This window comes from Chroicocephalus ridibundus, chromosome 7 (genome assembly GCF_963924245.1).
Source record: "Chroicocephalus ridibundus chromosome 7, bChrRid1.1, whole genome shotgun sequence".
NCBI classification, from domain to species: domain Eukaryota; kingdom Metazoa; phylum Chordata; class Aves; order Charadriiformes; family Laridae; genus Chroicocephalus; species Chroicocephalus ridibundus.
In genome coordinates this window covers 53,931,520-53,955,808 of record NC_086290.1, presented here as the reverse complement: position 1 = coordinate 53,955,808, position 24,289 = coordinate 53,931,520, and the positions used below count along the sequence as shown (strand labels likewise).

Here is a 24,289-nt window from a genome sequence, read left to right as displayed (position 1 = left end):
GGTTAAGCAGGTTAATGATTAAAACTATAAGAAAATGTTTGCACAGATGTGACTTACTGTAGTTCTGCCTCTCATTTCCTGACTCTTAAGTCTGCCCTTAAAAATAGCTCAGCTCAGGCTCATAACACCTATGTGTAGCACATGACATTCTTATCTGTTTTCAGGAAGATTAGCTGGAAACAGTCTGGGCTCATGTTTCCTAAATCTGACAATTGCACAGAAAAGGCCGCACTCAGCTTTAGCAAGTCAAGGCTGTCTTCATAATGGAATAAGAAGCTGTTAACACAGAACAGGCAGGGTGAAGTGTAATTCTTGTGCCTGTGAACTGTTACAGCTCCTGCAATCTTCTACACCTTTTCAGAGGCAGGTTTGAAACAGGGCTCCGAGTCTCCTGCTGTAGCTTGTCCCAGTTTTTCTTTTTGGATAACTGCCACTACATTATAAATAGACCACACTGCTAGGTCCTATATTCTGCTACACCACACAGATCTGGGAACTTTCAGATTTAGCTGCTTTCTGAGTTCAAAGTACTGCTTGCTGCCAAACTCATTTTCTTTCCTTAGCAAAAGACTTTAAGTGGTCTTTTGCTGTGGTTTGTATGAGAGTTAAAGCAAGAGTCCTCAAATGCACCTTCACCCAGATTGAATTGAACTTTGCCTGTTCTCACATTTCAATCCTCGCAGTGACTTCAATTGAACAGTCTCTCTCAGTTTGTATTGAGAACTAAGCTGATGTTTTCCCAGGCAAGATTAAATGCCAGTATTCAGTCCTTACTCCAGGTAGTTAGACCAACAGCTAAGAGACCATCAAAGCAGCTGACTCTAGATTGTGGCATATTACCTTAGGCACGGTCATTTAACAAGCTGTGAACAACTTTTCCTGGTACAGGGTTTGGAATATATCATCATAAGCTTGTGTTGGGCAAAGCTGGATGTGTGCTCAGCACATCCAAGCAAAGGTCTCCTAATGCCAAATCAAACTGGCCTAGGCACGGTCCGTTTCGCTATGCTGCTTGTGGGAAGCTGATTCATTACCAAAGCCAGTGCAGTGCTCCTGGTATTTTGCACAGTAGATTCAAAGTCAATGTAATAGTCGGCAGTCCTGTTCTTAAAGATACCTACTTGACGAACAGGAGGAGTTTACCTGCAGTTTCTAGATATGTTTTAAAGCCGTATTCTTCAGGTTAAAATGTCTGGTTCTAGGTTTTAGTATTCTAACATATTTCATGGTTTTATTTCCAAATTTTCTATCTACCTCCTATCAAAAAAACCCCACCCAAACTTGACTCTTTCTTCCTTTGTGTACAGCTGGAGAAAGTTTCCCCTTTTGCTGGCCTGCAAAGTTCCCCTTAAACTCCCATCTGTCAATCAAGTAAAGGAAAGACCAGCAACTGTAAGTACATCTCTGAGGCCTCACTTGCAAAGACATACAAGTTTTAAACGTATTATTTCTGGTGATAGTAGAAAGACTCTAAAAGGAGAGCAGAAGATCTTAGGGTCACTCTTCAGGCATGTCCCAAAAGAGAAGTCTGCATTAACCATTGCTCAACAGCTCAAACCCAGCAAAGCTGAAAAATGCCATTCCCTGTAGTTGGCATGGCAAGAAGTAACACCAGTACTGTTTATGTGAAACATGACTGTATTCTTACAGACCCTAAGGATACGCATTCATCAAAAACTATTATAGATAGGGAAAGATCTAAACAATCTAAACACACCCACCATGTTTTCACTGACATTATCTCTGTGAAAGTGTAAGATTTTTCTAAGGCCATTTCTACCTTTTCAAAGTAATAGCAAAAATTTTTGCTTTCTGGAGTACTTAGCACGATCATTTTCTCATTTTTGCGTTGGGCTTTCTGAATAGTTCCATAACGTATAATAAACTAAGCACGGCATAAAGGGATGTCATTTACAACCCAAATGCATGTTCATAACCATTTTCTTCTGAAAACAGTATGTAAACTGCAGAGCAGCGATCGTTTTAGATATTCTACTGCTGCCATTAAGTCATCCGTGAGCGACTCAGCTTTAGTAATATTTCAGTATATAATTATTGCGTGTGTGTGTGTCATCCCACTTTGGCAGCTATGAAGTAAAGAGTTTGTTGTCTAGCAAGTTTCTCTCTGCTCCCTAATTTCAGATGTAGCAAACCCTGTAAGGCTGCAGTACTCCGGCACTGCACTTATCTGCGCTTTCCAACAGCTGAGCAAACCGGATGACTGAAGAAGGGTGGTTTTGCGTTTTTAGGATAGTTTTCAGCTTGAATATAGTTTTACTCATTTGGCAGATAAGCTTCTTTGGATGTTGTCGCAGCGCCAGCAGGCCCCTACTTTGAACTTCATTCGTACAGTTCTGAGGCGCCTTGTCTATACCAAGATGGAAGTTTCATAAGCAGGGTAAGTTCTCTGAGCGCTTCTGTGGGTGTTTGGTGTAGGTGTGATGCTTTTGTAGAGAGTGAAATCTTCCAGAGACAAAGAATAAACCTGTCTTCCAACTGGAGAATGCTTTTCTGTTGTGCTTGTTTCTGTTTTTCTCGTTTATAAATCTGTCTTTCTCCTAAGCCATGCCGTGATGACTCCTTGGGTATTCAGAAGTGAAGAAAGATAGACCTAATTTCATTTGTGTTTGTCAGCCTGATACACTGTTACACTTCCTAATTTCTGTGCCAAGGGGATCCAAAATATACTATCATACAAGCTAAACTTAATATATTCATCTTCCACTGAAATTTTAAGCTACTGTAGTGACTGTTGAAAGTAAAATACTTAGCCTAGGAGAATAGTTTTTATTTCAAGTCCATAAAACTTATTCTATTTAATTCAGAGATAGGCAGGTAAATAATCTTAAAGTATTTTCCTCATGGAAAAACATTGCTTTTCAGGATCTTTTAAAATTTTCTGTTAGGGAAAACCTTCATAGGAAAGAACAAATTTCTCACCAAGAAGAAAAAGACTTTTTGATAGCACTTGATGTCTACTAATGTCCCTCAAAAGTTTTAAAATCTTACAGAAAGATGAAACTCTTTCTATCAAGTGTAACTTTCTGCTGATGAGATTCATATACCATAAATAAAGCACAAAAGTCAAAATGAACTTTTATTATCGTTCCCCTTGGGGAGGGGACTTCTTTTTTTGTGAGCTAGTAAGAATTAGGTTGTAGGCGCTGGAAAGTGTCATGGTCTGTGCCGTGGATGTTCGAAGGACCCTGTGAATGAAACAGCTATTGGTGGTCACTTCCACTCCTCTGCCCCTGAGGAAGAAGAAGACTTCTGTCCCATGATATCTCAGCTGAGTGTTTCTTTTGATATGTAGGATTCTCTCTTTAGCCACTTTGTTTATACTGTTATTGAGCTATAGATATATAGGTATGTATGATTTTTCTTGTTCTCAGATAAGCATGAGGTGAGTCTGTGATAGTGTGTAAAGTGCCGCTTACTGTGGGAGTGGCAGAGTCCCATTCACCCTTACAGATAAATGCCCTTTTCTTATCCCCAGCACGCTAGAGGTGAGATACTAAGTTCTTGATGTCCTCAGAATCCCCTGCAAAGTAATTCTTAATACTATATATTAACACAGTATTTTTGTCTCACTGCCCACTTCAAATAAGCCACTTCTCTAGTGGCCTGTAAGTAACAATTAACTAGATAATGGGAGTAGAAAATAGTTACAACAAAAGAAGACACTCCATATCAGGTCATGTAAGCTGCACTACTTATGATCTGACATTCTTCAGACTGTTGCACTGTTTTTCTTTATATGTCATAGATTACAGAAAACAGTGCACAGGAAGATGATGATGAAAGCAGTTGGTCATTAAACTAACAAGACAGAGTAAGGAAAGAAGCTGATAAGCATAAAAAAAGCTCCATTAAGTCCTATGAGATTTGCATGGATATAGTTAAAACAAGAAGTGAGCTCCGTAGGCCATATTGTCAACAGCCCTAGCTTAGTTTTCATCTAAGCATGCAATTAATCGTGATTAAAAACGAGAAACAGACGCTACCTCAGCACTGTAGCAAGGTACTTCTACCATTGTGCCTGCAGGTATTTACTTGTGCAGACTCTGAGATCTCATTTAAAATAGTCTTTGTAGCTGAAACTACACAGTCAAATTTCCTGTGTGCTTTTGAGAGCACATAGTCCATGTATACAAAAGTGAATCCTTCCACTTTTTCCTTCCCAAATTGTTTCCTTGAAGCACTAATGGTTCAGTAGACCTTCATCATCCAATACAACTTCAGGGCTCTCTTTGACTGTTTTCTCCTCTCCTAAACGATGCAGCCTGCTCTCAAGTCATTGCTAAAATCTCTGTGGTGAAAATTAGCTGCAGATGGGGCTTTAACTTCCTCCTGGGCAGATGGCCCATGCAGAAATGTGTTGCCCTATCTGAGCAGCTTCAGCGTTGCACACAAATGAGAGGCTCTTCCCTGTGTCCATTGTGTGCTTTAGAGATTTTAATCTTGGTCTTTATTTCGCCAGCTCTTCCTACCACTGTCTCTGACCCCTCCAACTTCACACACCTACCAGCTGCACCTCTCTCAACCTGGCAACTCCTTTTTGATGGCACACTTTTTGACCTAGTAATCTGTTTCCAAGTATTCTCTTCCTTTAAAGTCACGTATTTTGTGATGCTATTTAATGCCCATCTCCATCTTATTCTAGTCCTCTTATATTTGATTTATGTCAAGTATCATATTTGCCTCTTCCTCTGGATGGGAAATGTCTTTGCTCATAAACTGCTGCCTATTCTTAAAGCACTTGGTAAGAAGTAAATAGCAGAATTATTTATGAACTAATCAAGACATTTGTTTTAGCTGTGTTAAGATTAAATGTTTATCAGAGTATTCACTGATACATGTGTCTGCAGACTACATGAATTGCATTTTCAAAGACACAGACAAAACCTTTTACCTACTTCGAATATGTGATATCCAAGCTCAGTTCTTTTGTGTGCTTACTGCAGTGAAAGCTACAGTGTACTCTGTATGCAAGGGTACTAAGTAAATCATACTTGCCCTTTATAAATTATTTCTGTGAAAGTTGTGATATGAATTCTTAGGAAATGTATCCAAACTAGGCATATTTTTGAGTTGCACTAGTGTGAAAATGTCTACAAATGTTAGAAAATGCAATAAAAATTTATTTTCAGGCCTGTGTTTTAAGCCAACCTTTTCAAGGTAAGGAGTACTTTCCAATATTTCAGATTTCTTCTCTATTTCATTTAGTGATACGAAATTACAGCTGCACTTACATGTGTTTGGGCCTTGCAAATTCTCAGTTGTCTGTACTTGGGATTGAAAATTTCCCATACTTAAAAATTTTCCATTTATGCATTAATAGGTTATCATTCAAATATCAATGTATTTGATATGCCCGTCTTCTCTCTCATACCAGTTGTCATGTCTTTTCAAACATGCTTCACAATCTGCTTTCTATATCTTGATATTCCCATAATGAAGAAATTCTAGTACAAAGGCACATTATCAATACTGTGACAGGAGTAGAAAGTTTGTCTGTACATTTGTCACACTAGGGAAAGTCGGGGTAGGAGAGGAAAAACACATAGTTCATTTTGTTTAAATTTGCAGGCAAGTGATTTTTATCATTTGTCCCTGTGTACGGAGGGCATTCCCCTGATTTCTTTGGGAATGGGTCCATGACCTCGTAAAACTTACTATTTTTACATGCAGTGAATTTTAAAGTATTGTGAAGTCACCTTCTCGCATTCAAGTTATCCTTGCTGATTTAAAATGATGCCCTTGAGTGTTATATTGAGAAATAGGAAGATAGTTATTCATCATTACTTACAGAATTCACGTTGTGGGTGTTTATAAGCAGATAACATGCATTAAGATCCTTTGGTGTCATGTGGTGGTGATAGTTCCCATCCAGCAGAGGCATGATTTTTTTCTTTTTCCCTGAAGAAATGTTGAGAAGTGTTACCAGGACACAAAAGTTCTTGATGAGCTCAGCCTGGGCATCGTATTCAGAGTCTGCCTGTCTTGCTTCTGCTATTCTAATGCAGTGAGAAGTTTCAGGGCTTTTTCTGTGTTCACTACCCTTCGCATCTGAAACCTTCCCTCATACGTTGTATGTATCTGTTGCCCAGATCTTCCTGGAATTTACTGCTTTTCTGAAGTTATCTTGGATAAGATAACTGCTACTTAGACTAACTGTAAATATGCACAAACTTTAGGGCTACTTGCAAAAGTCACTGTGCTCTTTTTGTTTCTCTGTATAACACATACTGTCATTGTGATTGACAGATTCCCTTCAGTTTAATTTAGGCACATGCTTGAATTTATGGTTCTCCTGGATTTATGGTATCGCTTTTAATGGCACTTTTCTTAGGATGTAATTTAACCAATTTAAATAACCCTCCAGCCTTGACATATAAAACTACGCGTATGTGCCTAATAACTGAAAAATTTAAAACTTTAAAGAAATATCAAGATTTGTGTGCCTACATGTGAAGAGACTGTAAACAGGCAATTTGGTCACTGTGCTTTTCTTCAAATGAACAGGAGCTAAGTAACTGTGAATCTGCCTGCTGCAGAAACATGATTAAAGATAACAACGAAATTATTCCACTAATGGGCAAGAAAACAAATCCGTCTGGTATTCCTCCTTCAAACCAGCAAGAGAAAAAGCCGACTGAAAGCACTCCCACAAAGAAAAGGTAGGACTTTAGCTCAGTCTAGAACACTAAAAATCCCTGGTTTATCTCCTTTAGTAGATATTTGCATTGAAATATCACTAACATCTTTATTCGTGCTGCATGTGTGAATTAGAGAGACCTGATGACTTCAAGGAGCCTTCAAAAAATACGTGTTTATGTTTAGAAGTTGAAGAGTATCCTGGTAAACACATAGGACTTGTTTACCCTAATGGGACAAATTTAACCCCGGTCCTAGAGACATCACACTCATGCACCAGTCTTTTGTGCCTGGGCTTTCTGCCTCCACTCTATATTAGCTGTATAAGCTTACAAGAATGTGTTCTAATGCTGGTCAGAGTTTCAATAGGAGAAGGTAGAGCAATCTCTTTAAAAAGAGGTACAGCAGGGTACAGCAGGTTTTCTGTAAGAGATGCCGGCCTGTAAAAAAGGGAGCATTTCAAACTTGCCCTCATATGGGAATGTGACAGATTACAGAGGTGAATTAAAAACTGAGGGTTGTGAGAGCAGGAGGCTCGAAAAATCCCATCACAAACAGAAACCTGAATTCACTCTATTTTTCATTATTCTGACTAAGAAGACTTCTTCATTATTTCATGTTATACAATATTCACTTTAATTCATTATTTATGCTACAGAATTAATACAAGGATGAAGGGTTTGTATTTAATATAAATGGGGAAATATAAGTAGTACTTCATCCCTGATACTATGCTATTGAAGTTAACTAAGTTACTGTAGAGTGGGGATGAATTTTCATTCATAAACTTTTCACTCTGTGGCTAATTACTAGCTATTACGGCAATTTTTGAAACTCTGAAGGCCTAAGCAATTGTGGCTGTTCTGACATTTATAATTCTTAATAATCAGGGGAGTCACTTTCCACAGAGATGGTGTCATTAGCTATTTGAAACCCACTGCCTGGGTGGCCCAATTTGTCTTCCTGTCATTAAATTCAAAAAGAGAAGCTCTTTGGTTGTATAAGGGGGAGATGAGGTGTCTGAACAGCTCACAACACACCTACTACTTCAAAAAGGGGCAATTCCATGAAAGATTGTGTAGTTATAACAAATACTGGCAAACACCACCCCTCAATTACCTGAGCTCGTATCTCCCATTCAGTTTTGTGGCATCAGTAACAGTAACCTTGGGGTTTTTCCCACCTCTCAACCAAGAGCTCAGGGTGTGGCCGACAACATTCCTGTAATATAAAGAACGAAGATCACGTGAATTTTAATGTAGAGGTTTAACATGTTCTATTAATTATATGTTTCTATGCTGCTGTACTTTTGGGCTTCAAAATGCTTCCTTCTACTTTGCCGTGAAGCAGCGAGTGCACCCCCATGGGTGGCATTTCTCACTTGACAAAATGTATTGGCAATACAGGCTTTCTGAAAAGACAGTGACTTCCCCTTTGCGAAGGTCCTGGTATTTGGGTGGACTAACAGTATATAATTAGGAACAGGAAAACCGACAGGCAGGCTGGGAGGAGTGCTGCCAACGTTGTCAGAGACCAATTATGCTTGTGGGCAGTGTCCTGAGAGTGTGCATCGTGGCCACGTAAGCACTTGGGCATTTGTTGGCAATTGTCCACCTGTTTTGCATGGTGACTTTTGGTTGGTGGTGGTTTTTTTTTTTTCCTCCATGGTATCCCCAAATAACCCATGTGCCAGGATAGTTAGGTATGTCAACCTCCAACACAGGGCCCACTTCATAGCTGCTGTGCATCTATTGGATGCCAAAATCTTCAGCATGAACACACTGTTGCTGAGACAAGGGCAGGTGATATGGTCCAGCAAAGCCTAGAGCATTTCTGGCTTTCTGGAGGTTCACTGTGGCCTCCAACAGCTGTATGCCTGTTGGGACAATTCCTGCACATTATGGTCAGGGAGTGGGAAAAAAGCAGGATGAACCCATGTTTTTTCTCTGCCAAGTTCACACCCCAGTGAAACAACACTGATTTATGGCAGCTGTGAGTCTGGAGAGTGTGGCACAAGTGATGGTCCTGTTTCTGTCTATTTTTTTACTGTACTCTGAAGAGTACGCCCTGAGTGATTTCAGGGACACAGTCTGGCTAAAAAGGAGTGGCATTTTACTTGCTGCCTGCTTAGAATACATTCACGGGCACATCTCAAATGTTAAAAGGTCACTTAAGTTTAAACAAGTATACATATTGTGAATTAACATCCAAGTGAATTAACACTTGGATCACCAAACCGTTGGAAAATGAGATGAACTAGGGCCATTAGATCATGATACTTTTACCAGATAGTTGTTCAGTAGATTACAACCAGATGGTTGTTCAGTAGTTTCCGAATAACATACTGCATTTTAGCATCAGTATGTGTATTTTAATTCAACAGGATTCTTTGGGGAAGATGCAATTAAAAAAAAAAAAAAAAGCAGCATCCTATGGACTAAACCATAAGTATTAGGTGAATTGGAAACACTTTCCAGGGGACTACTGGAACATTTTAGAGGTGTAAGACAGATTTTGAACAAAAGGCTGTGTGGGAGTCACTACATCCACTGCTGAAACTCCTCTGGTGAAATGCAGCAATGTTTTAATCAGATCTAGTAATACCAAGCCATTGATTTTGCCTCTCAACTCTGCAGGCTTTTAAAGGATGAAATCTTCCTATTCTTCTTGTGTTCCCTTTTCTGTATTGTTTCAAATTTCGTGTATTTTCCTTAGAAATAATTATTTATTATAATAATATAAATAATTATTTAGAGGGAAAAGAAATAGTTAAATGTCATGCACTGACTGGCAAGATTGCACATTCAGTGCTGGATGGTGGAAATGCCTGATGTCATTTAACATGTGACCTTTCAAACTTTGTGACTTAATGATTATCACTGCTGATGGGTTTGAAATGATCCGTCCTGACAGCTCCTGGCTGGAGAAATAGGGAATAGAATGCGGTAGATGAAGAAGCACATGCATGTGTGCTTGTAGGCATACATGTGTGGCTGTTCCATAAATGCCTGGTGCTGCATTTAGCTATTTGCACAGAAGTTGGGTGCAAGGCTGTTTTTAGGCTGCTGGAGTAGCTGCTTAGACATGTCGGGATCTGATGCCGCGTGTCCTAAAAATATCTTGAGATCTTTTGCCCATCTGCCAGCAAGAAAGTGCTGGGCACAGTGTTGGAGGTTGGGATCCCCCGGGGGAAAGTAGATAAGCCTCTGTTCCAGCATCCTGTTAGGTATAATGCCAGAAAATATAAATTGTCAACCTTGTTCTAGGCACGTACGTGAAGTGTTTTGCTTATTTTATGGTTGAGCTTGCTTTTTTTACTAATATTTTAAAATGCACTGTGTTCAACAGTTCACACTTTTTTCTGGAGATTGATGGTTTTGAAAGCAATGCAACTCCAAATAATACGTCTCCTCCTGTGTTTTCAAAACCAATGGATTCAAATATTCGTCCATGGTAAGTTATAGATGCATATGCAATAGTCATACTGCAATTATATCTATTTTCTTTTCAGCAGCTATTCCTTATTTCTCCTTAGACTTCAGAGCTAAAATTTTACATGGCTCTTCTTAGCTTTTGGTCACTTCAAAGACATAACTCCATTGGAGGTCAGTTGTTGCTAGATGACTTATCTTCGAGTTTATCTACTGTTGTCACTTACACTGAATAAATCAGGCCTCAGATTTGAGAAATTTAAAATCAGTACTTTTATTTTTTTAATCTTAGCCTTTTAATTATGATACATTAGGACAAACTCCACACACCCATTTATGTATTTTCTACCGTGCAAAGACCACAGCTTAATTTAGCAAACCCTATTCCCAGCTGTGTGCCGACATCCTCCCTCGATTGCTCATTAACAATCAAATAACATGAAGAAGCTGAGTCTGAAATATTTCAAGGCAGCCATTTATGCTGAATGAATACAGAAAAATTATGACCAGGAAGAATGCACTTAATTTTTAAAAATATGTGGGGTACTAACAGCCAATAATTATGAATATGGGAAATATGTATCAAATCTAGCAAAAGCCCAGAACGACCAACTGTTTTTGTGTCTGATGGCTCTCTGGTCAGCTTTCTGGAATTAGCTGAGAGTCTTATTTTGGTTTCAGAGGTGAGGTATCCGAATTTCTCCCTCGTTCAGGGACAGACCTGCACAAGACACACACATGCTTTGTCACCGGATTCCTCATGGTTTTCTGCAGCGAAGTGATGGACTGAATAAGAATGGACTCTGAGCTATCAGCTGTATTTCAAAGGGAAGGGAATATCTGCAGAGCCATGCTGAATCCTTGCATTACTGAATCTTTGCATTACTGTCCATGCATCTCTTTTGTCAATAACTAATAGTTCAGGCTTCCGAAGTTATTAACTTGAGGTAGTTCGTCAAACCTAAACCTCACAGAAAACAAGAATACAAGTAAGAAAAATTATAATAAATTAATTTTTAAGTCAGATCTGCCTTTGGGAATGTCTGGAGATGATGTACAGCATCCAAACACCAACGTCATTGAAATCCTTTAAATCTATTACCTAAAATGTGTATTTAGGGCCCAGTCCTCAATTTCTTTTAGCTGAAGCTTCCATTCAAGTCAGCTACAAAATATTCTTGAGTTGCCTACAGTGTACTGTGTAGTAAATCTTAAGGTAAATCACTTTCATGGTGTGCTTGCAACCTCTGCACAGTTACTCGGTTACTGATTTAGCACTTGCTTTGTGGCAGATGACAAAGTAAGCATGTGAAAAGGAAGAATGTAAAGCTTCCAGCATTCCGCATAAAAAGCAGCGAACGTTAAAAAATGAAAAAAAAACTTCCCACGGTTTCAGGATCTGTAATGAAATAACATAGCAAAACACAAAATAGGTTGCTTTCCTAATGGTTATTTAACTATAATAAAATCCTGTGGGTGTCTCTGTTTTTACCACTCACCTTAAAATTCACAGGGGAGATAAAATGATTAGATTAAAAAGCACAATGTCAGATTAGACTAATTCCAGCTCTACTGTAGATACTGTTTCCTAGTATTGACTGATTCTTCCTGCAGCTTGCTAAAATGTCATCCAGTATCTTTCTGACTTAGCATTTGTGCTGCTTCTGTTTTCTACAGTGCATCTGGGAATGGGGAAGATATGGATTCCCCACAGTCTCTTCAGGATGATGCGACTGAATATAGCCCTAATGTAGACAGTTGTTGGTGAGTGGAGACATGAAGCATCTCTTAAGCTTTCAATGGGTTAAGTCTATGATAGGGTGGATATTACCTGTTTTGCCTGGCATGTTTCAGAAATAAGGTCATATGTGTGCATGCATTTCTGATTCTTCAATAATTAAATTTTGAAATAAACAGCTCTTACCTCTGCTTTTCTCAGATCTCATTTTTAATGTGGGGATTCTTCATATATAATGTCTATTTCCTAGATGACAACATGGGACCTAAGCACCAAGTGCAACTAACCAGGAGCAAATTCTCAAAAATCAATGTTGTTAGCAACAATACAATGCGTTCTTCCTTCAATAGCAAACTCTTGTAAGACAGAAAATATTTATTGTAGAGGTGAAGTATTGCCCTCTGTTTCAATCCAAAATATCTGTTAGCTTGGTGGAATCAACAAAATGTATTTGCTTAACGCTTCTGAGGACTAGTAGTCCTGGTAGTTGATTTCGTAGGGAAGGAAAGGGAGATAGATAGCTGAAGTATGATGGAGAGGCTTCCAAAGGAAGTTAGGAGTATTTCTGACGGGGGGGAAGTATTAAATCATTCTTATTCCAGAATAACGTATGATCAGGAAAGTTGTGTAAGAAGTTGTAAGTTATCTTCTGCTGTGAGTGGGATGGGTGCAGCCGGAGTGCAGCGTCAGGGAACACACACACTGAAGTCAGCAAGTTGTGGACAGATCGGAGAAGCAGAGAAGTATTTCTTAGCCTTTGTTTTGGAAGAACGGATGAACTGGAGAAAAATGCAAAACCAAAATACTTGGAAAAATGTACATTTCTCTTATAAACCCCTTTTTAATAGCCACTTATCTGCAAATAAGCAACCTGCAGAAACATTTTGAGAGATCGATGCCAAGATACATGAAAGCGGGGCAAGTTATACGTAATATGGGGCAAGTAACTGCATTTCTTTTTCCTCTTACATACAAAATAAAATAAAACAGCGTAAACTGAATCAGCAATTTCATTATTATTCCTTATAATTCAGTGCTAATATATCACAAGGACCCGAGCAGACCAGTGCCAGGAAAAAGCTGAAAAGATACATATTTCGGGCAGTATCTGAGGGGAACATAGAAGAACTGCAGTGTCTACTCGCAGAGCTGAAGGAAAGATCAAATGCATGTACAAACATGACTGTGCCGGGTAAGTTGTGGAGTTACCTGAAGGAAGATTGTTAGCTCTTCTGGCAGAGCGTGTAGTCTAAAACTGGGAAATATCTCTGTGCGGCAGGTACTTGCCTGTGAATTTGCAATCGCTTGTTTGCAATTTAATGTATGCCACATTTCCTATTTCTAAATAGGTACTCAATAAGCCACCTCCTTGCTGCCTCCAGGCAACACTGGAGAGTATTTGTTTCCTATTTATGATACGCGGAGAGTCCATCTGCACTGCATTCCCATCGCCATACCTACGCTACCCTTCTGCAGCCGGAGACTCAAAGCTGCTGTCTCTATGCATCTGTGTGATGGTGCCGGGGGGTAGCGCATGCAGGGAAGTCAGGGAAGAGTTCTGGGTCTGTCTGGAGTTACCATGGTGTGGGATGGCTGAAAGAAAAAGCAAGTGCATTGGCTACCTTATTAATTAGTACCACATCTCTGAACACATTGTCTCACCAACTATACATGGCTCAAATACAAAGTTAATAGGGTGGAGTAATTGTTTGGCAAATAATTTATGTTCATATATATCCCTCAGGTTCCACTCCTAATATGCAAAAGATTAGAATTATTTTCCATCCACTTGAATAAATAATAATGATCTAATCTCAAAATTCACTCTTGTAGATTATCTGATGAAAAAATTCACAGCTTCAGATACTGGCAAAACTTGTCTGATGAAAGCTCTGCTGAACATCAACCAAAACACAAATGAGATAGTGAATATGCTACTATCCTTTGCAGAAGAAAATGGTATTTTGGAGAGATTTATCAATGCAGCATATACAGAAGAGGCATATAAAGGTATTGCCATCTGATACCAATTTCAGGTATATGGTTAAATATGCCATCCATAAAAGTAATGTTTGCTTCAAACATTCTAATGATGGTTTAAATTCCTAAAACAACTTTTATTTGTTATCACTGGTGCTATCCATTGTGAAACGTCATTAATATTTCATAATGTGCTTAAGAGATTCAGTGCTAAATATGTGTCTCTGTTTTTTTCAGGCCAGACAGCTCTAAATATTGCCATTGAAAGAAGACAATATGAAATAACTCAGAGCCTTATAGAAAAAGGAGCTGATGTCAATGCTCATGCCCAGGGTGTTTTCTTTAATCCCAAGCATAAGCATGAAGGCTTTTATTTTGGTAAGTGGAAATGTGATCTCTCTGGAAAAGTTAGGAAGGAATACCCCAACAATTGAGACAGTATGGAAGACAGACAAGTGTGAATCATTACTGTAGCTAAACCTAGATTAGGAAACTCACAGTGCAAGATATAAAAATGGCATAGTACCTTTTGTTAAAGTAACTTGCTGGAGTGCAATGTGTTATAAACACTCAGAAATAATTGTAAAACATTTACAAAAAAATTGTAAATGCTGAAGGGCAGGCAAAATGTAACAAATTTGACTTTGAAGATTTTCTCCAAATAATGTTTTCATTCAAGTTAAAGGTTTTATAAAACAAGAGCTAAATTCAATACAGTCAATATGTAAATGTGCTTTCATATATTAAGATGCTTAACACAATCACTCTTTTATATGATTTGAACTCTTGTAATAAAACATGAGCACAAGTTACGTTTTATAATTTTGTAGGTGAAACTGCCCTGGCGTTAGCTGCGTGTACCAATCAGCCAGACATAACTCAACTGTTAATGGACAATACCAGGACTAATATTACTTCTCAGGATTCCAGAGGAAACAACATCCTCCATGCGTTAGTTACTGTGGCAGAAGACTTCAAAACGCAGAATGACTTTGTAGTCAGAATGTATGACATGATTTTGTTGAAAAGTAAAGACAGAAATTTGGAAACAACAAAGAATAAGGAGGGTTTGACACCACTACAATTAGCTGCAAAAACTGGGAAATTAGAGGTGGGTATTATTTCATTATCACCTAAGAGAAGTGAAATATGGAGAAAGAGTCAAGGCCAACTATGTACTGAGACGTTAGTGCTCTGATGTGTAGTTTTCCATGCTGGTGATGCTGTACTATGCGTCAATAGCATTTGGTAAGATAATTTTGTTCAAAATGCTTTGTATTTCTCTTGCAATGTTGCTTCTGCCCTTCCAATCCTCTCTGTACAAAATCCACATCCTATTTAAAAACAGCCTTGCAAACCCTTCTGTCGTACAGAAACTCAGAAATTCTGCGTTTATTACAATACTACACTCATACAATATATAATCTTTGAATAATTTCAGAAGGCTCACTAGAACTGCTCTGTTACGACACTGTAGAATTTGGCTCTCATGAATCAACTGCTTGTATTGTGGTAAAGAATTGACAATGGGATAATTTAGACAGTAATTGATTAACTTAAAGGAAGTTATAATGTGAACACATGGAAAATTGTGCTTTCATCATTTAGAAAAATGTCTCTGACAGAAAATCCGGAGGCATTAAAAATACTGTATTTATTTCCTAGATGTCTGTCATCTCTAACACTGCTTACTAACAAATACATTGACTTGCACTACTGTAGCAAACGTGATAGTTAAAAGGTAGGGGGTTTGGCAAGTATATATGAATGCTTTCTCCTCTCGCATGAAGAACACATCTGCTTACAAATGACTCTGTTACTGTTTTAGATTCTGAAATACATCCTGAGCAGAGAGATAAGAGATAAGCCTAACAGGAGCCTGTCAAGAAAATTCACAGACTGGGCTTATGGTCCTGTTCAATCTTCTCTTTACGATCTGACGGAACTAGATACTACCGCAGACAATTCAGTTTTGGAAATAATTGTCTATAATACAAATATTGGTGTAAGTTACTTATTTTAAAATACATATATTTTTTCTAGCAGTACAATCATTTCAGATGTGTTAGCCTATACATTTGACTGAATTACTTGTTAAACAGTAATTTCTGTTCTCAGTTTTTTATCAGGAGCAACCTGAATTTTATATTTTGTAGGTTGTCAACTGTAAGTGAATATGCATTTAGCTCCCGAAATGCTGGATAGGCTTTTTGGGACTGTTTTTTCTACATTTGAAGCTTTGATTTGCCTTGCATAGGAACACAAATACGGCCCAGTGGGTCAGACCAAAACTAGTGTATTGTCTCTGTGGAGTGGCCACTAGCAGCTGCCTAAGATAGTGCACGAGAACAGGGCAAGCAAACAGAAATACTTGATGAGAATGCTCTGCCTAAAGTTATAAACTTTATTTAACAGGTATGTATTTCAGGCGTTTAGGAAGGACCTTATCACAGAATGCTAGCTTTCCAAAGCCAGAATTTTACACTTGCTAAATTCAAATACTGCCATGAAACTTCCATAGGAAGCAAGGCCAGAAGTTGACATTACAGTTTTAGCTCAGTCGCACTTTATCAGAGTACAGCGAGTTATCCCAGCATGGGTCAGAGTTGTCCCATTGTATCCTGTCAGGTTAGGGTCTGACTCCTATCTTTGAGCATAGATGTTTCTAGATCAGCAAGGTGAGATACTGAATGAAATACATGCCTGAAATTATCTCCATTTCCTTACAGGCAGAGAGTTGAAATCTTAATTGTATTTTTTTTTTCCATAGAATCGTCATGAAATGCTGACTTTGGAGCCTCTGAATTCACTCCTGCGAATGAAATGGAAGAAGTTTGCACGACACATGTTTTTTATGTCATGTTGTTTTTATTTCCTATACAACGTAACACTAACGTTAGTTTCCTACCACAGGCCTAATGAAAATGAAGTGAGTACAGCAACTTCAACTCAGCTAATTTTACTGCTTTAAAATGCAATGGTATTTCTTGAATTGTATTTAAAACGCTAAACCAAAACCAACTATCAGAATATGTGGCTGTAGAGAGACTAGATTCTCCCACATCAGGTCTTTGTATCTGGAAGGAAGAGTGGCAATAATAGAGGAAATTTGCATTTTGTGAAAGTGACCCAAAGTACAAATACATAATACAGAGACAGGTTGTTAAGTTTCTAAAAGTGTGGGGAGAGCTTTCTGGTTTTCTTTTAAGAAGGAAACTTCTGGCATTGCAAATACACGTCAGGGAGCCGATTCTGCTAATCCACCGTAAAGAAAACTCTCCGGGAAAGGGAAGCAATTGGGTACCCAGATTGCTGCACACATGAGGCTTCCTGTTGCTTTACCTTTTACCCTTCAGGTGTGGAACTCAGTCTTTCGTTATGGACCTGTCTTACAGGCTCCACCTTATCCACTAGCACTGACGCGTGGTGTGGGATGGCTGCAGTTATCGGGACAGGTGATGGTTATGTTAGGAGCAATATTTTTAGCCATAAAAGAGGTAAGGCTTTTTAATAACAAATACATAACAAAACAGATAAAGAACTTCTCTAGTGTTATGAATATGACGATGATCTTGGCAATATGTTTGGAATATATTTATGATATGTGTAATGTCTAAAAGTCTTTGGCACAATACCTCATTTATTCAGAATGACCCTGGACATATGTTTGAATATAACTTTATTGCTCTGTGAAACAAATATGAGGTTTTTTCCTTTCAAATTATCAAACAGAGATTTGATATTTGTATAACATCGATGTTGACAAATTACTGGCTTTAAGGACACAGCTGAATTAGAACTCGTAACGGAAAAAAACACAGGGTATAATTTTTACCATATCCTATAAGTAATTAAAAAGAGTAACTAATTGTTAAATTTTGCCAGAGATGACAAGAATTTAAACTTTGAAGTTACAGCACTATAAAAAGGTTTTTAATTCGATAAATCTTATAAGCAGACTCATTTTTGTAGAAGACCAACTTCGAGTAAATTATTTTGAAAAACCAGTGTTGAGGCTTGCTTTGTCTTACTCCCATTTCTGTATTTTTATATATCTGTCTACACAGAGTGTAGCCATCTTTCTGCTTAGGCCCTCAGACCTGCATTCAATTCTCTCTGATGCGTGGTTCCACTTTGCATTGTAAGTCTGTCATGCATTTATTTTATACTATATATAAAATGCTTATCGATCTCATGGTCACAGCGAAAGTACTCCTGTAGCAGATGCTCACTTTCTCTCCAGGTTATCAGTGTTTAGAGGGATGGATGTAATCTTACATGCAGCTCTTTGTAGCACACACTAATGGTTGCACGGGTCAGTAACAATCCTGGGGGTTGATGTGTATGGACTGGATTTTTTTCCAAAGTACAGTAGTGTCCTGAGCTTCTCCTGATGCTCTGTCTCTTTGGAGCTGTATATAAAGAAATGTGTTTAAGAAGCCTGGTTAATAACCCAGAGTTTCGCACTCCTTTCGACTCCTTCAGGAAGGAAAAGTAGCATAAAGTGGGTTCAGGTGGCTGATGGGAATATCCCATCAGCTGTACCAGATAAAGCATAGATGATTCCCCCTCATTTCTAGCATGTGATTGTAGGATCATTAAAAAGAGATGTGGCTTAACTGTACCTTTCTTCCTCCTCCTACAACCACACTGATACCAATCTTGTGCTGCTGAGAATCTGGTCTACATCCTATCGCAGCACATCACACTTTCTACCACAGTCTCCCTTGTTCATGGAAAATCTGTAACGATTCTAACAATTCTTTAAGCTAAAGCTTGAAGTGAATGGCTTCAAAGATACTATTAAGAATGCTTAATGTCTTTGTCAGTGAAGTCTGCATTGACCAGCTATTTTGGGGAGAGTAGTTCACTTAAAGTAAGCTTTAATAAATGTATCCTAATATGTTAATATACTACCTGTACTTATCTGTCTTATTGTTAAACTATAATGGTAGTGCTCATAGGGGAGAAGCAAATGCAGTATGAAATTAGAATTGAAGCATAAGAAGCAGAGAAGTCTCGTTTTCATATTTTTCAATTATGTTGTTAGTTTTGTGCTAGTAATTTCCCTTTTACGTACATGTGTTTGTTTTTTAACAGTTTTATACAAGCTTTGCTTGTGATCTTCTCTGTCTTTTTGTACTTGTTTTCCTACAAAGAACACCTCGTGTGTCTTGTTTTGGCAATGGCCCTGGGATGGGCCAATATGCTCTATTTCACCAGAGGCTTCCAGTCCATGGGCATTTACAGTGTTATGATTCAAAAGGCAAGTTTGGTTTGTTTTGTTTTACCTGCCTTGTTATGATGCTTGCTTATTATGATACAATCTCAATCAAGCGTATTCAGCGATTCAAATGTATTTTATAGTTCATCTTGAAATTTCTTATTTTCAGTTTATACGTATTATTTCAGCAGAATACACTATATCACTTCAATGGCAAAAACTAGTTTATATCTCAAAATTAACATTTTATTATATTAAATATGTAAGTAATTTGTGTGTTTTTTGCAGCTAATGTAGTTCTGTTTAATTGCATCATCTGCTGTAATGCCTATACTGTACAGAATTAGTCACCCTTGCAAGTACCCAACACCCCAGGCTCTCAGTCATGAGATGATAAATCAGACCTAAATCTTCTCTGGGTTTCTCACTGGGACTACAACAGTTTGCTTCATGAAAGTAATCTGATACTTTAGCGCGTAGCACACCTGTATCCCTGCAGAATTCGTAAGCGTAAAACTAGTTCTCAATTTTCATTGCTGATAAATATTTATAATTTAATTTTTAGGTCATCCTGCAAGATGTGATAAAATTTTTAGTTGTCTATATCGTGTTTTTGCTGGGATTTGGCGTAGGTAAATATTACTGGAGAAAAGCACTGATGCTCTGTGTGAGTAAAAATTTTAGCATTATTATAAGAACCCTGTTGTCATGATGAGAGCTCATGTTGGGGTTTCTTCTGGATATTAAAACCCCATGTTTTGAGATTTAAACTGTCTAGAGACTGTCTGAACAGATAAGTAATTTGGCTCTTTCTTAATTGCCTGCAATTTCACTTGGACGTGGGCTCTTTCTGCTTCCTGGTAATGTGTCACCTACCTGCTGCTGTGTATGTTGCTGGGCAGCTCTAGCTCTTTATGATGTAGCGCATTTTGAATTATTTAGGATAAAATGCCATGTATATATAAAGCGTTATTGTGATTAAAATCTTCTCATGCTTTCTTCTCAGCTCTTGCTGCACTGATTGACACTTGCCAAGATGGCAATGAATGCCACTCCAACAGCAGTCTGGGACCTGTTCTCATGGATCTTTTTAAGCTCACCCTCGGACTGGGTGATCTGGAGATCCAGCAAAACTCAAAGTATCCTGTACTATTTCTTCTGCTCCTCATAACTTACGTTGTGTTGACTTTTGTTCTTCTCTTGAACATGCTGATTGCATTAATGGGAGAAACAGTGGAAGATATTTCTAAAGAGAGTGAGCACATCTGGAAACTCCAGGTTTGTTTGGGAGGTCATTTGCTTCGTGAAGTATAGATGCCTTGGCTAAAATCTTTTGAGCTGTACCTATGGTAACATCATGCTGATGGCACAGGTTAGGTATTAACAATGATAACCCCCATTTGTGTACGTGTACAAATAATGGAAATAAGTAATTTTAGTATTAGGGTATCATAATAATTTCGGAATTAACGAGTATGCTAAAGGTAATGTTATGGCTTGTATTTTTAACCTCATGCAGTGTCACGTACCTTTATGACTTTCATCCCCCTTGATATGTCACCAGGAAGGTGTGTTTCATTATCTGCACAGAAATCTGTAGCACAGCCTGCTCTGCTGTTCCATCCTCCAGTCTGAGCAATGCATGAGTTCATTCCAATTCCTCATACTTCATCCAAGCCTGGTCTTTTACCAAGTCTAGACAGCTCCGAGCCCCAAGCTGTCATCGAGAACACAGTCATAATTAGGATTGGTGTTGCTTTCTGCGGTGGGCAGCATCCCCCTGCAGGTTATATATATCCCTGTGGCACGGCGTTGCATGAAGGTCTTAGTATTAAACCCGAAACACTGAGTCTAGTGTCAGATTTCTTGATTCTTCTCTCAGTATGTCTTCTGCGGTGGGGCGAACTAGAGAAAGCTGTGGACAACCTATTTGCAGAAGCCAAATAATAAGTGGGATGCCATATTACTGGCCATTGTTGGAGTCAGTGTTGGTTGTGGATGGAGGCCTAACATGTTATAATGAACCAAGGAGCCTGCAAACTGTATATGCTGTGAAATCAGACTATTTTGAATATGGTTAACCATAGTCCTGTTACTATTTATTGTTAATAGAGAGCCAGAACTATTTTGGAATTTGAAAAATTCTTACCAAAATGTTTGAGGAAAAAATTCCAACTGGGAGAACGGTGTAAAGTGGCTGAGAATGACACCAGGGTGTGTTTAAGGTAAAGCAAAGCTAGAATACTGTGTTATCAATTCTGCTCTGTATGTTTCTTCAAGGTTATTTCTCCTCAAAAGCCTCTTTAAAATATTTCCACATCTCTACAAATTATATTAGGTGTACAAAAAGCCTTCTTTTTTTTTTAGTTGTGACCAATGGTTTAAAAAAAAAAAAAAAAGGAAAATGCACAGGCTTTTTATGTAGACAACTTTTTGGTAATAAAAGATTTTCAACTTCTTATGTTTTTAATGTACAAGTATCGAGTCTGCTTGCAGTAAATGACACTTTGTCATAATATTCAAAGGAGTAATTATATTTAACTTGATTGCCATATTAAAGAATATACTACTATGCTGTTTTATGAAAAAAATATTTAAGGTGAGTTTCAAGACTATAATCATAATATGTGAAATCAAAGTTGTCTTAGTATTACTCTCATCCTTATATAGTGGATGATGCTGCAAAAGACGTTCAGCCTTTTAGTACTAGCAAAGCAGGTGTTGATGGTAAAGTATTACAATATCAAAAAGGAATAAAAAAAAAAGTAAAAGGGGAAGTGGAGCTCTGCAGGTGGGAGATAATGCATGCTAATAACACAACTTATGTACAATGTAAACAGGATTAATGAAGTGAAATGGACCGAGTGGAAAACACATGTTTCATTTATTAATGAAGATCCAGGGCCAACAGGTACTGCAGAATTTTACGACACCATATTTGTGAAATTGTTCTTTTCTTAGAAATACTTTGATATAGTTTTATATCCTTAAAAATATAAAGTCTCATAATCTAGATATTCAATCACACTTTACTGCTAGGGAAACTCATGGCTAATATGGTAGGGGTGTTAGTTATTTTTAAAGATTTGGAGAGAGGGTTGGTTACAGACTCTCATTACTTACATCTTGGCGCCAAAACATGGTGGCTTTACCTTTTCTTTATTTTCTCTAAGCAGTTATGCTTCATCTGAGTTTTACATTCTCTTATGGCATCTGAATGGTATAAAGCCAGAGAACCTTCCAATAGACAGAAAATACTATTTTGAAATAGTTGTCATAAAGTACACTTAGTCCTTAAATAGTTAAGTATAGCATTGCAAAATTGGTAAGAAATCAAACTGATTCTGCCTGACAATACTGTATCCAGATACCGTCTGCTGTTTTTAACCCTAGATGTTCTAGGTCGTGTTTATGTTTTGCGCTATATATTAGATGACAAACCGAATGCTGACCAGGAAATTCAAGATAGGCATCTGCTGCCAGTGTTGGGCAGTGTGACAGAGCAATGACCTAACTTTGAGGTGTCCGATGTCCTTCTGGCAGCAGGCGTCAGAGTTTACGATGGGGGCATATGAGGATCTGGGAGACTTGTTCTGAAGTTAATTAGTCAATTAGCATTTATATTGCTTAGCAGAATGATTTCAGTCATAATGAAAAGGGGCAGACAGAAAAATTTCTGTATAAGATATGGTAGTAAACTGACAACTTACTCATTTAAATAAATGCATTTTTTTAACAAAAAATAGACGTGCAAAACTTTGATCTTGCATATACAGTTTCTACCATATCCTGTTTTGTTTATAATGCATTTTTTTGCAGATCCAAGCAAAGTTCAAGATAATTCAAGAACTAATAGCAAAAACACCCTGAATACGTTTGAAGAAATGGATGATTTGCCTGAAACTTCTGTTTAGTTTTGCTGCATCTGACATGTGGTCGTTCTGAAGGTTAAAAGCATCAGCAGTGGACGCTGGAAGCTTTGGTGATATTTTGGACAGCTGTAACCAGCTGGAACACAAACTTTCAGCGACACGGTCTGATGACTTTAACCCATTTAATCAGGGCAGCTAAGCTAAAATAAAATGGACTATTTCACTGGTTCAGTTTTGAGCCTCTTGCAAACCACTGCTGTCCAAGTTTGGTCAAACTTGGCTCTAGACTTTTTACTGGATAACAAAGGTCAAATGTGAGATATTTCTTCCTTTTGTGGAAAATTAACATCGTGATCCCAGTCTGCTGTCTTTTGTTTTGGAATCTCTAGCTCATGAGAAACATTTTGTACACTGAAAAAAGTTAAGTTCTTGTCGTGGAGAAAAGAAAGGCATTTCAATTGTGAAGACTACTAAATGAAGTATGTTATTTTGAAATAACAATGTTCTGGATACATTTGAAGCTTTTGTATTGTCTGTCAGTGTTATTGGAGGCTTGATCCCACGAGCTGGAGAAAAGCCGCTTCAGGTCTCATTAGCTTTGCCTGATCTGTTTTCCTGTGTGTAACCCCCAGGGTATAACGTGGTGTTTACTGCTTTTTATTTATTACTATGTGTATATGCTTTCCCATAAAATAATAGGGCAGAAATACGGAGAATACTGGAGAATATTTCTGAGTTTCTTCCAGTCACAAGGTCTTTACTGTTCCTACTCAGCTTTTCCATGCTGTTGCATCTTGCTGCATAAAATAAGTTGTCACATTGGAAGTTCTTCCAATTTAAAAGTAAATCAATTTCTGTATTCAACCACTTCGTGAAAATAAGAAGTCAGTATTTCTTCCCAAAGTGAACAAAATAACTTAAATGCAATGCAACTGCAGACTTTTAAAGTGGTTTTTTAATTATTATATTTTATTGAGGACTATGTAATGCATTTCTGTAGCACCTTTTATTTCACTACCTGTGATGACCTAGTACAATGAATTATATTTTTAGTTTTCTATTTTATGTGTGTATGTATAAAAAGAAATATTTGTTCTATGTACTTTTAAATGTCAGTTAATGCATTATGTGTCTTCAGTGTCATGGGTTTTCATCATATTCATTTAGTGCCTGTTTTAAAGGTGCTATTTAGGAAAGACTCAGGTGAATTCTGTTCTGCATTTGAATGATAATATGAATTGCGTTGGATTCTTACAGCTAAGCCTGCTGTGGGCAAAATGATCCAAAAGACTTTCTTAACACAGAAGAGAGCGTGAGGGGACGCTCCAGCAGAAAGGATAGCGCAACGCTATTTGCAGGGATGGTGAACGCGGTTCTCGCTGCCCAA

At 38.0% G+C, this 24,289-nt stretch overlaps 1 protein-coding gene across 1 annotated transcript; it reads left to right on the top strand.

The window, feature by feature from the left end:
* Positions 1 to 1,329: 1,329 nt before the first annotated feature.
* TRPV3 (transient receptor potential cation channel subfamily V member 3) lies at positions 1,330 to 23,581 on the top strand. Its single transcript, XM_063340426.1, has 19 exons — positions 1,330 to 1,392; positions 2,290 to 2,398; positions 6,526 to 6,680; positions 10,006 to 10,110; positions 11,766 to 11,852; positions 12,861 to 13,018; positions 13,660 to 13,836; positions 14,044 to 14,184; positions 14,637 to 14,917; positions 15,635 to 15,811; positions 16,577 to 16,735; positions 17,202 to 17,303; positions 17,874 to 17,947; positions 18,907 to 19,072; positions 19,596 to 19,662; positions 20,037 to 20,308; positions 21,143 to 21,255; positions 21,871 to 21,941; positions 22,850 to 23,581. Exons 3-19 carry the CDS (start codon positions 6,562 to 6,564, stop codon positions 22,942 to 22,944), a joined length of 2,364 nt encoding a protein of 787 aa, XP_063196496.1. The 5' UTR covers positions 1,330 to 1,392; positions 2,290 to 2,398; positions 6,526 to 6,561; the 3' UTR covers positions 22,945 to 23,581.
* The last annotated feature ends 708 nt before the right edge of the window (positions 23,582 to 24,289 follow it).

What these genes read in the sequence shown, in the direction of transcription:
- TRPV3 (XM_063340426.1), top strand. Translation starts at nt 6,562, where the DNA reads ATGATTAAAGATAACAACGAAATTATTCCACTAATGGGCAAGAAAACA. An exon ending in GATTCAAATATTCGTCCATG is followed by an intron (nt 10,111 to 11,765) that starts GTAAGTTATAGA and finishes TGTTTTCTACAG; the next exon opens with TGCATCTGGGAATGGGGAAG. An exon ending in ACAGTGTTATGATTCAAAAG is followed by an intron (nt 19,073 to 19,595) that starts GCAAGTTTGGTT and finishes TTTAATTTTTAG; the next exon opens with GTCATCCTGCAAGATGTGAT.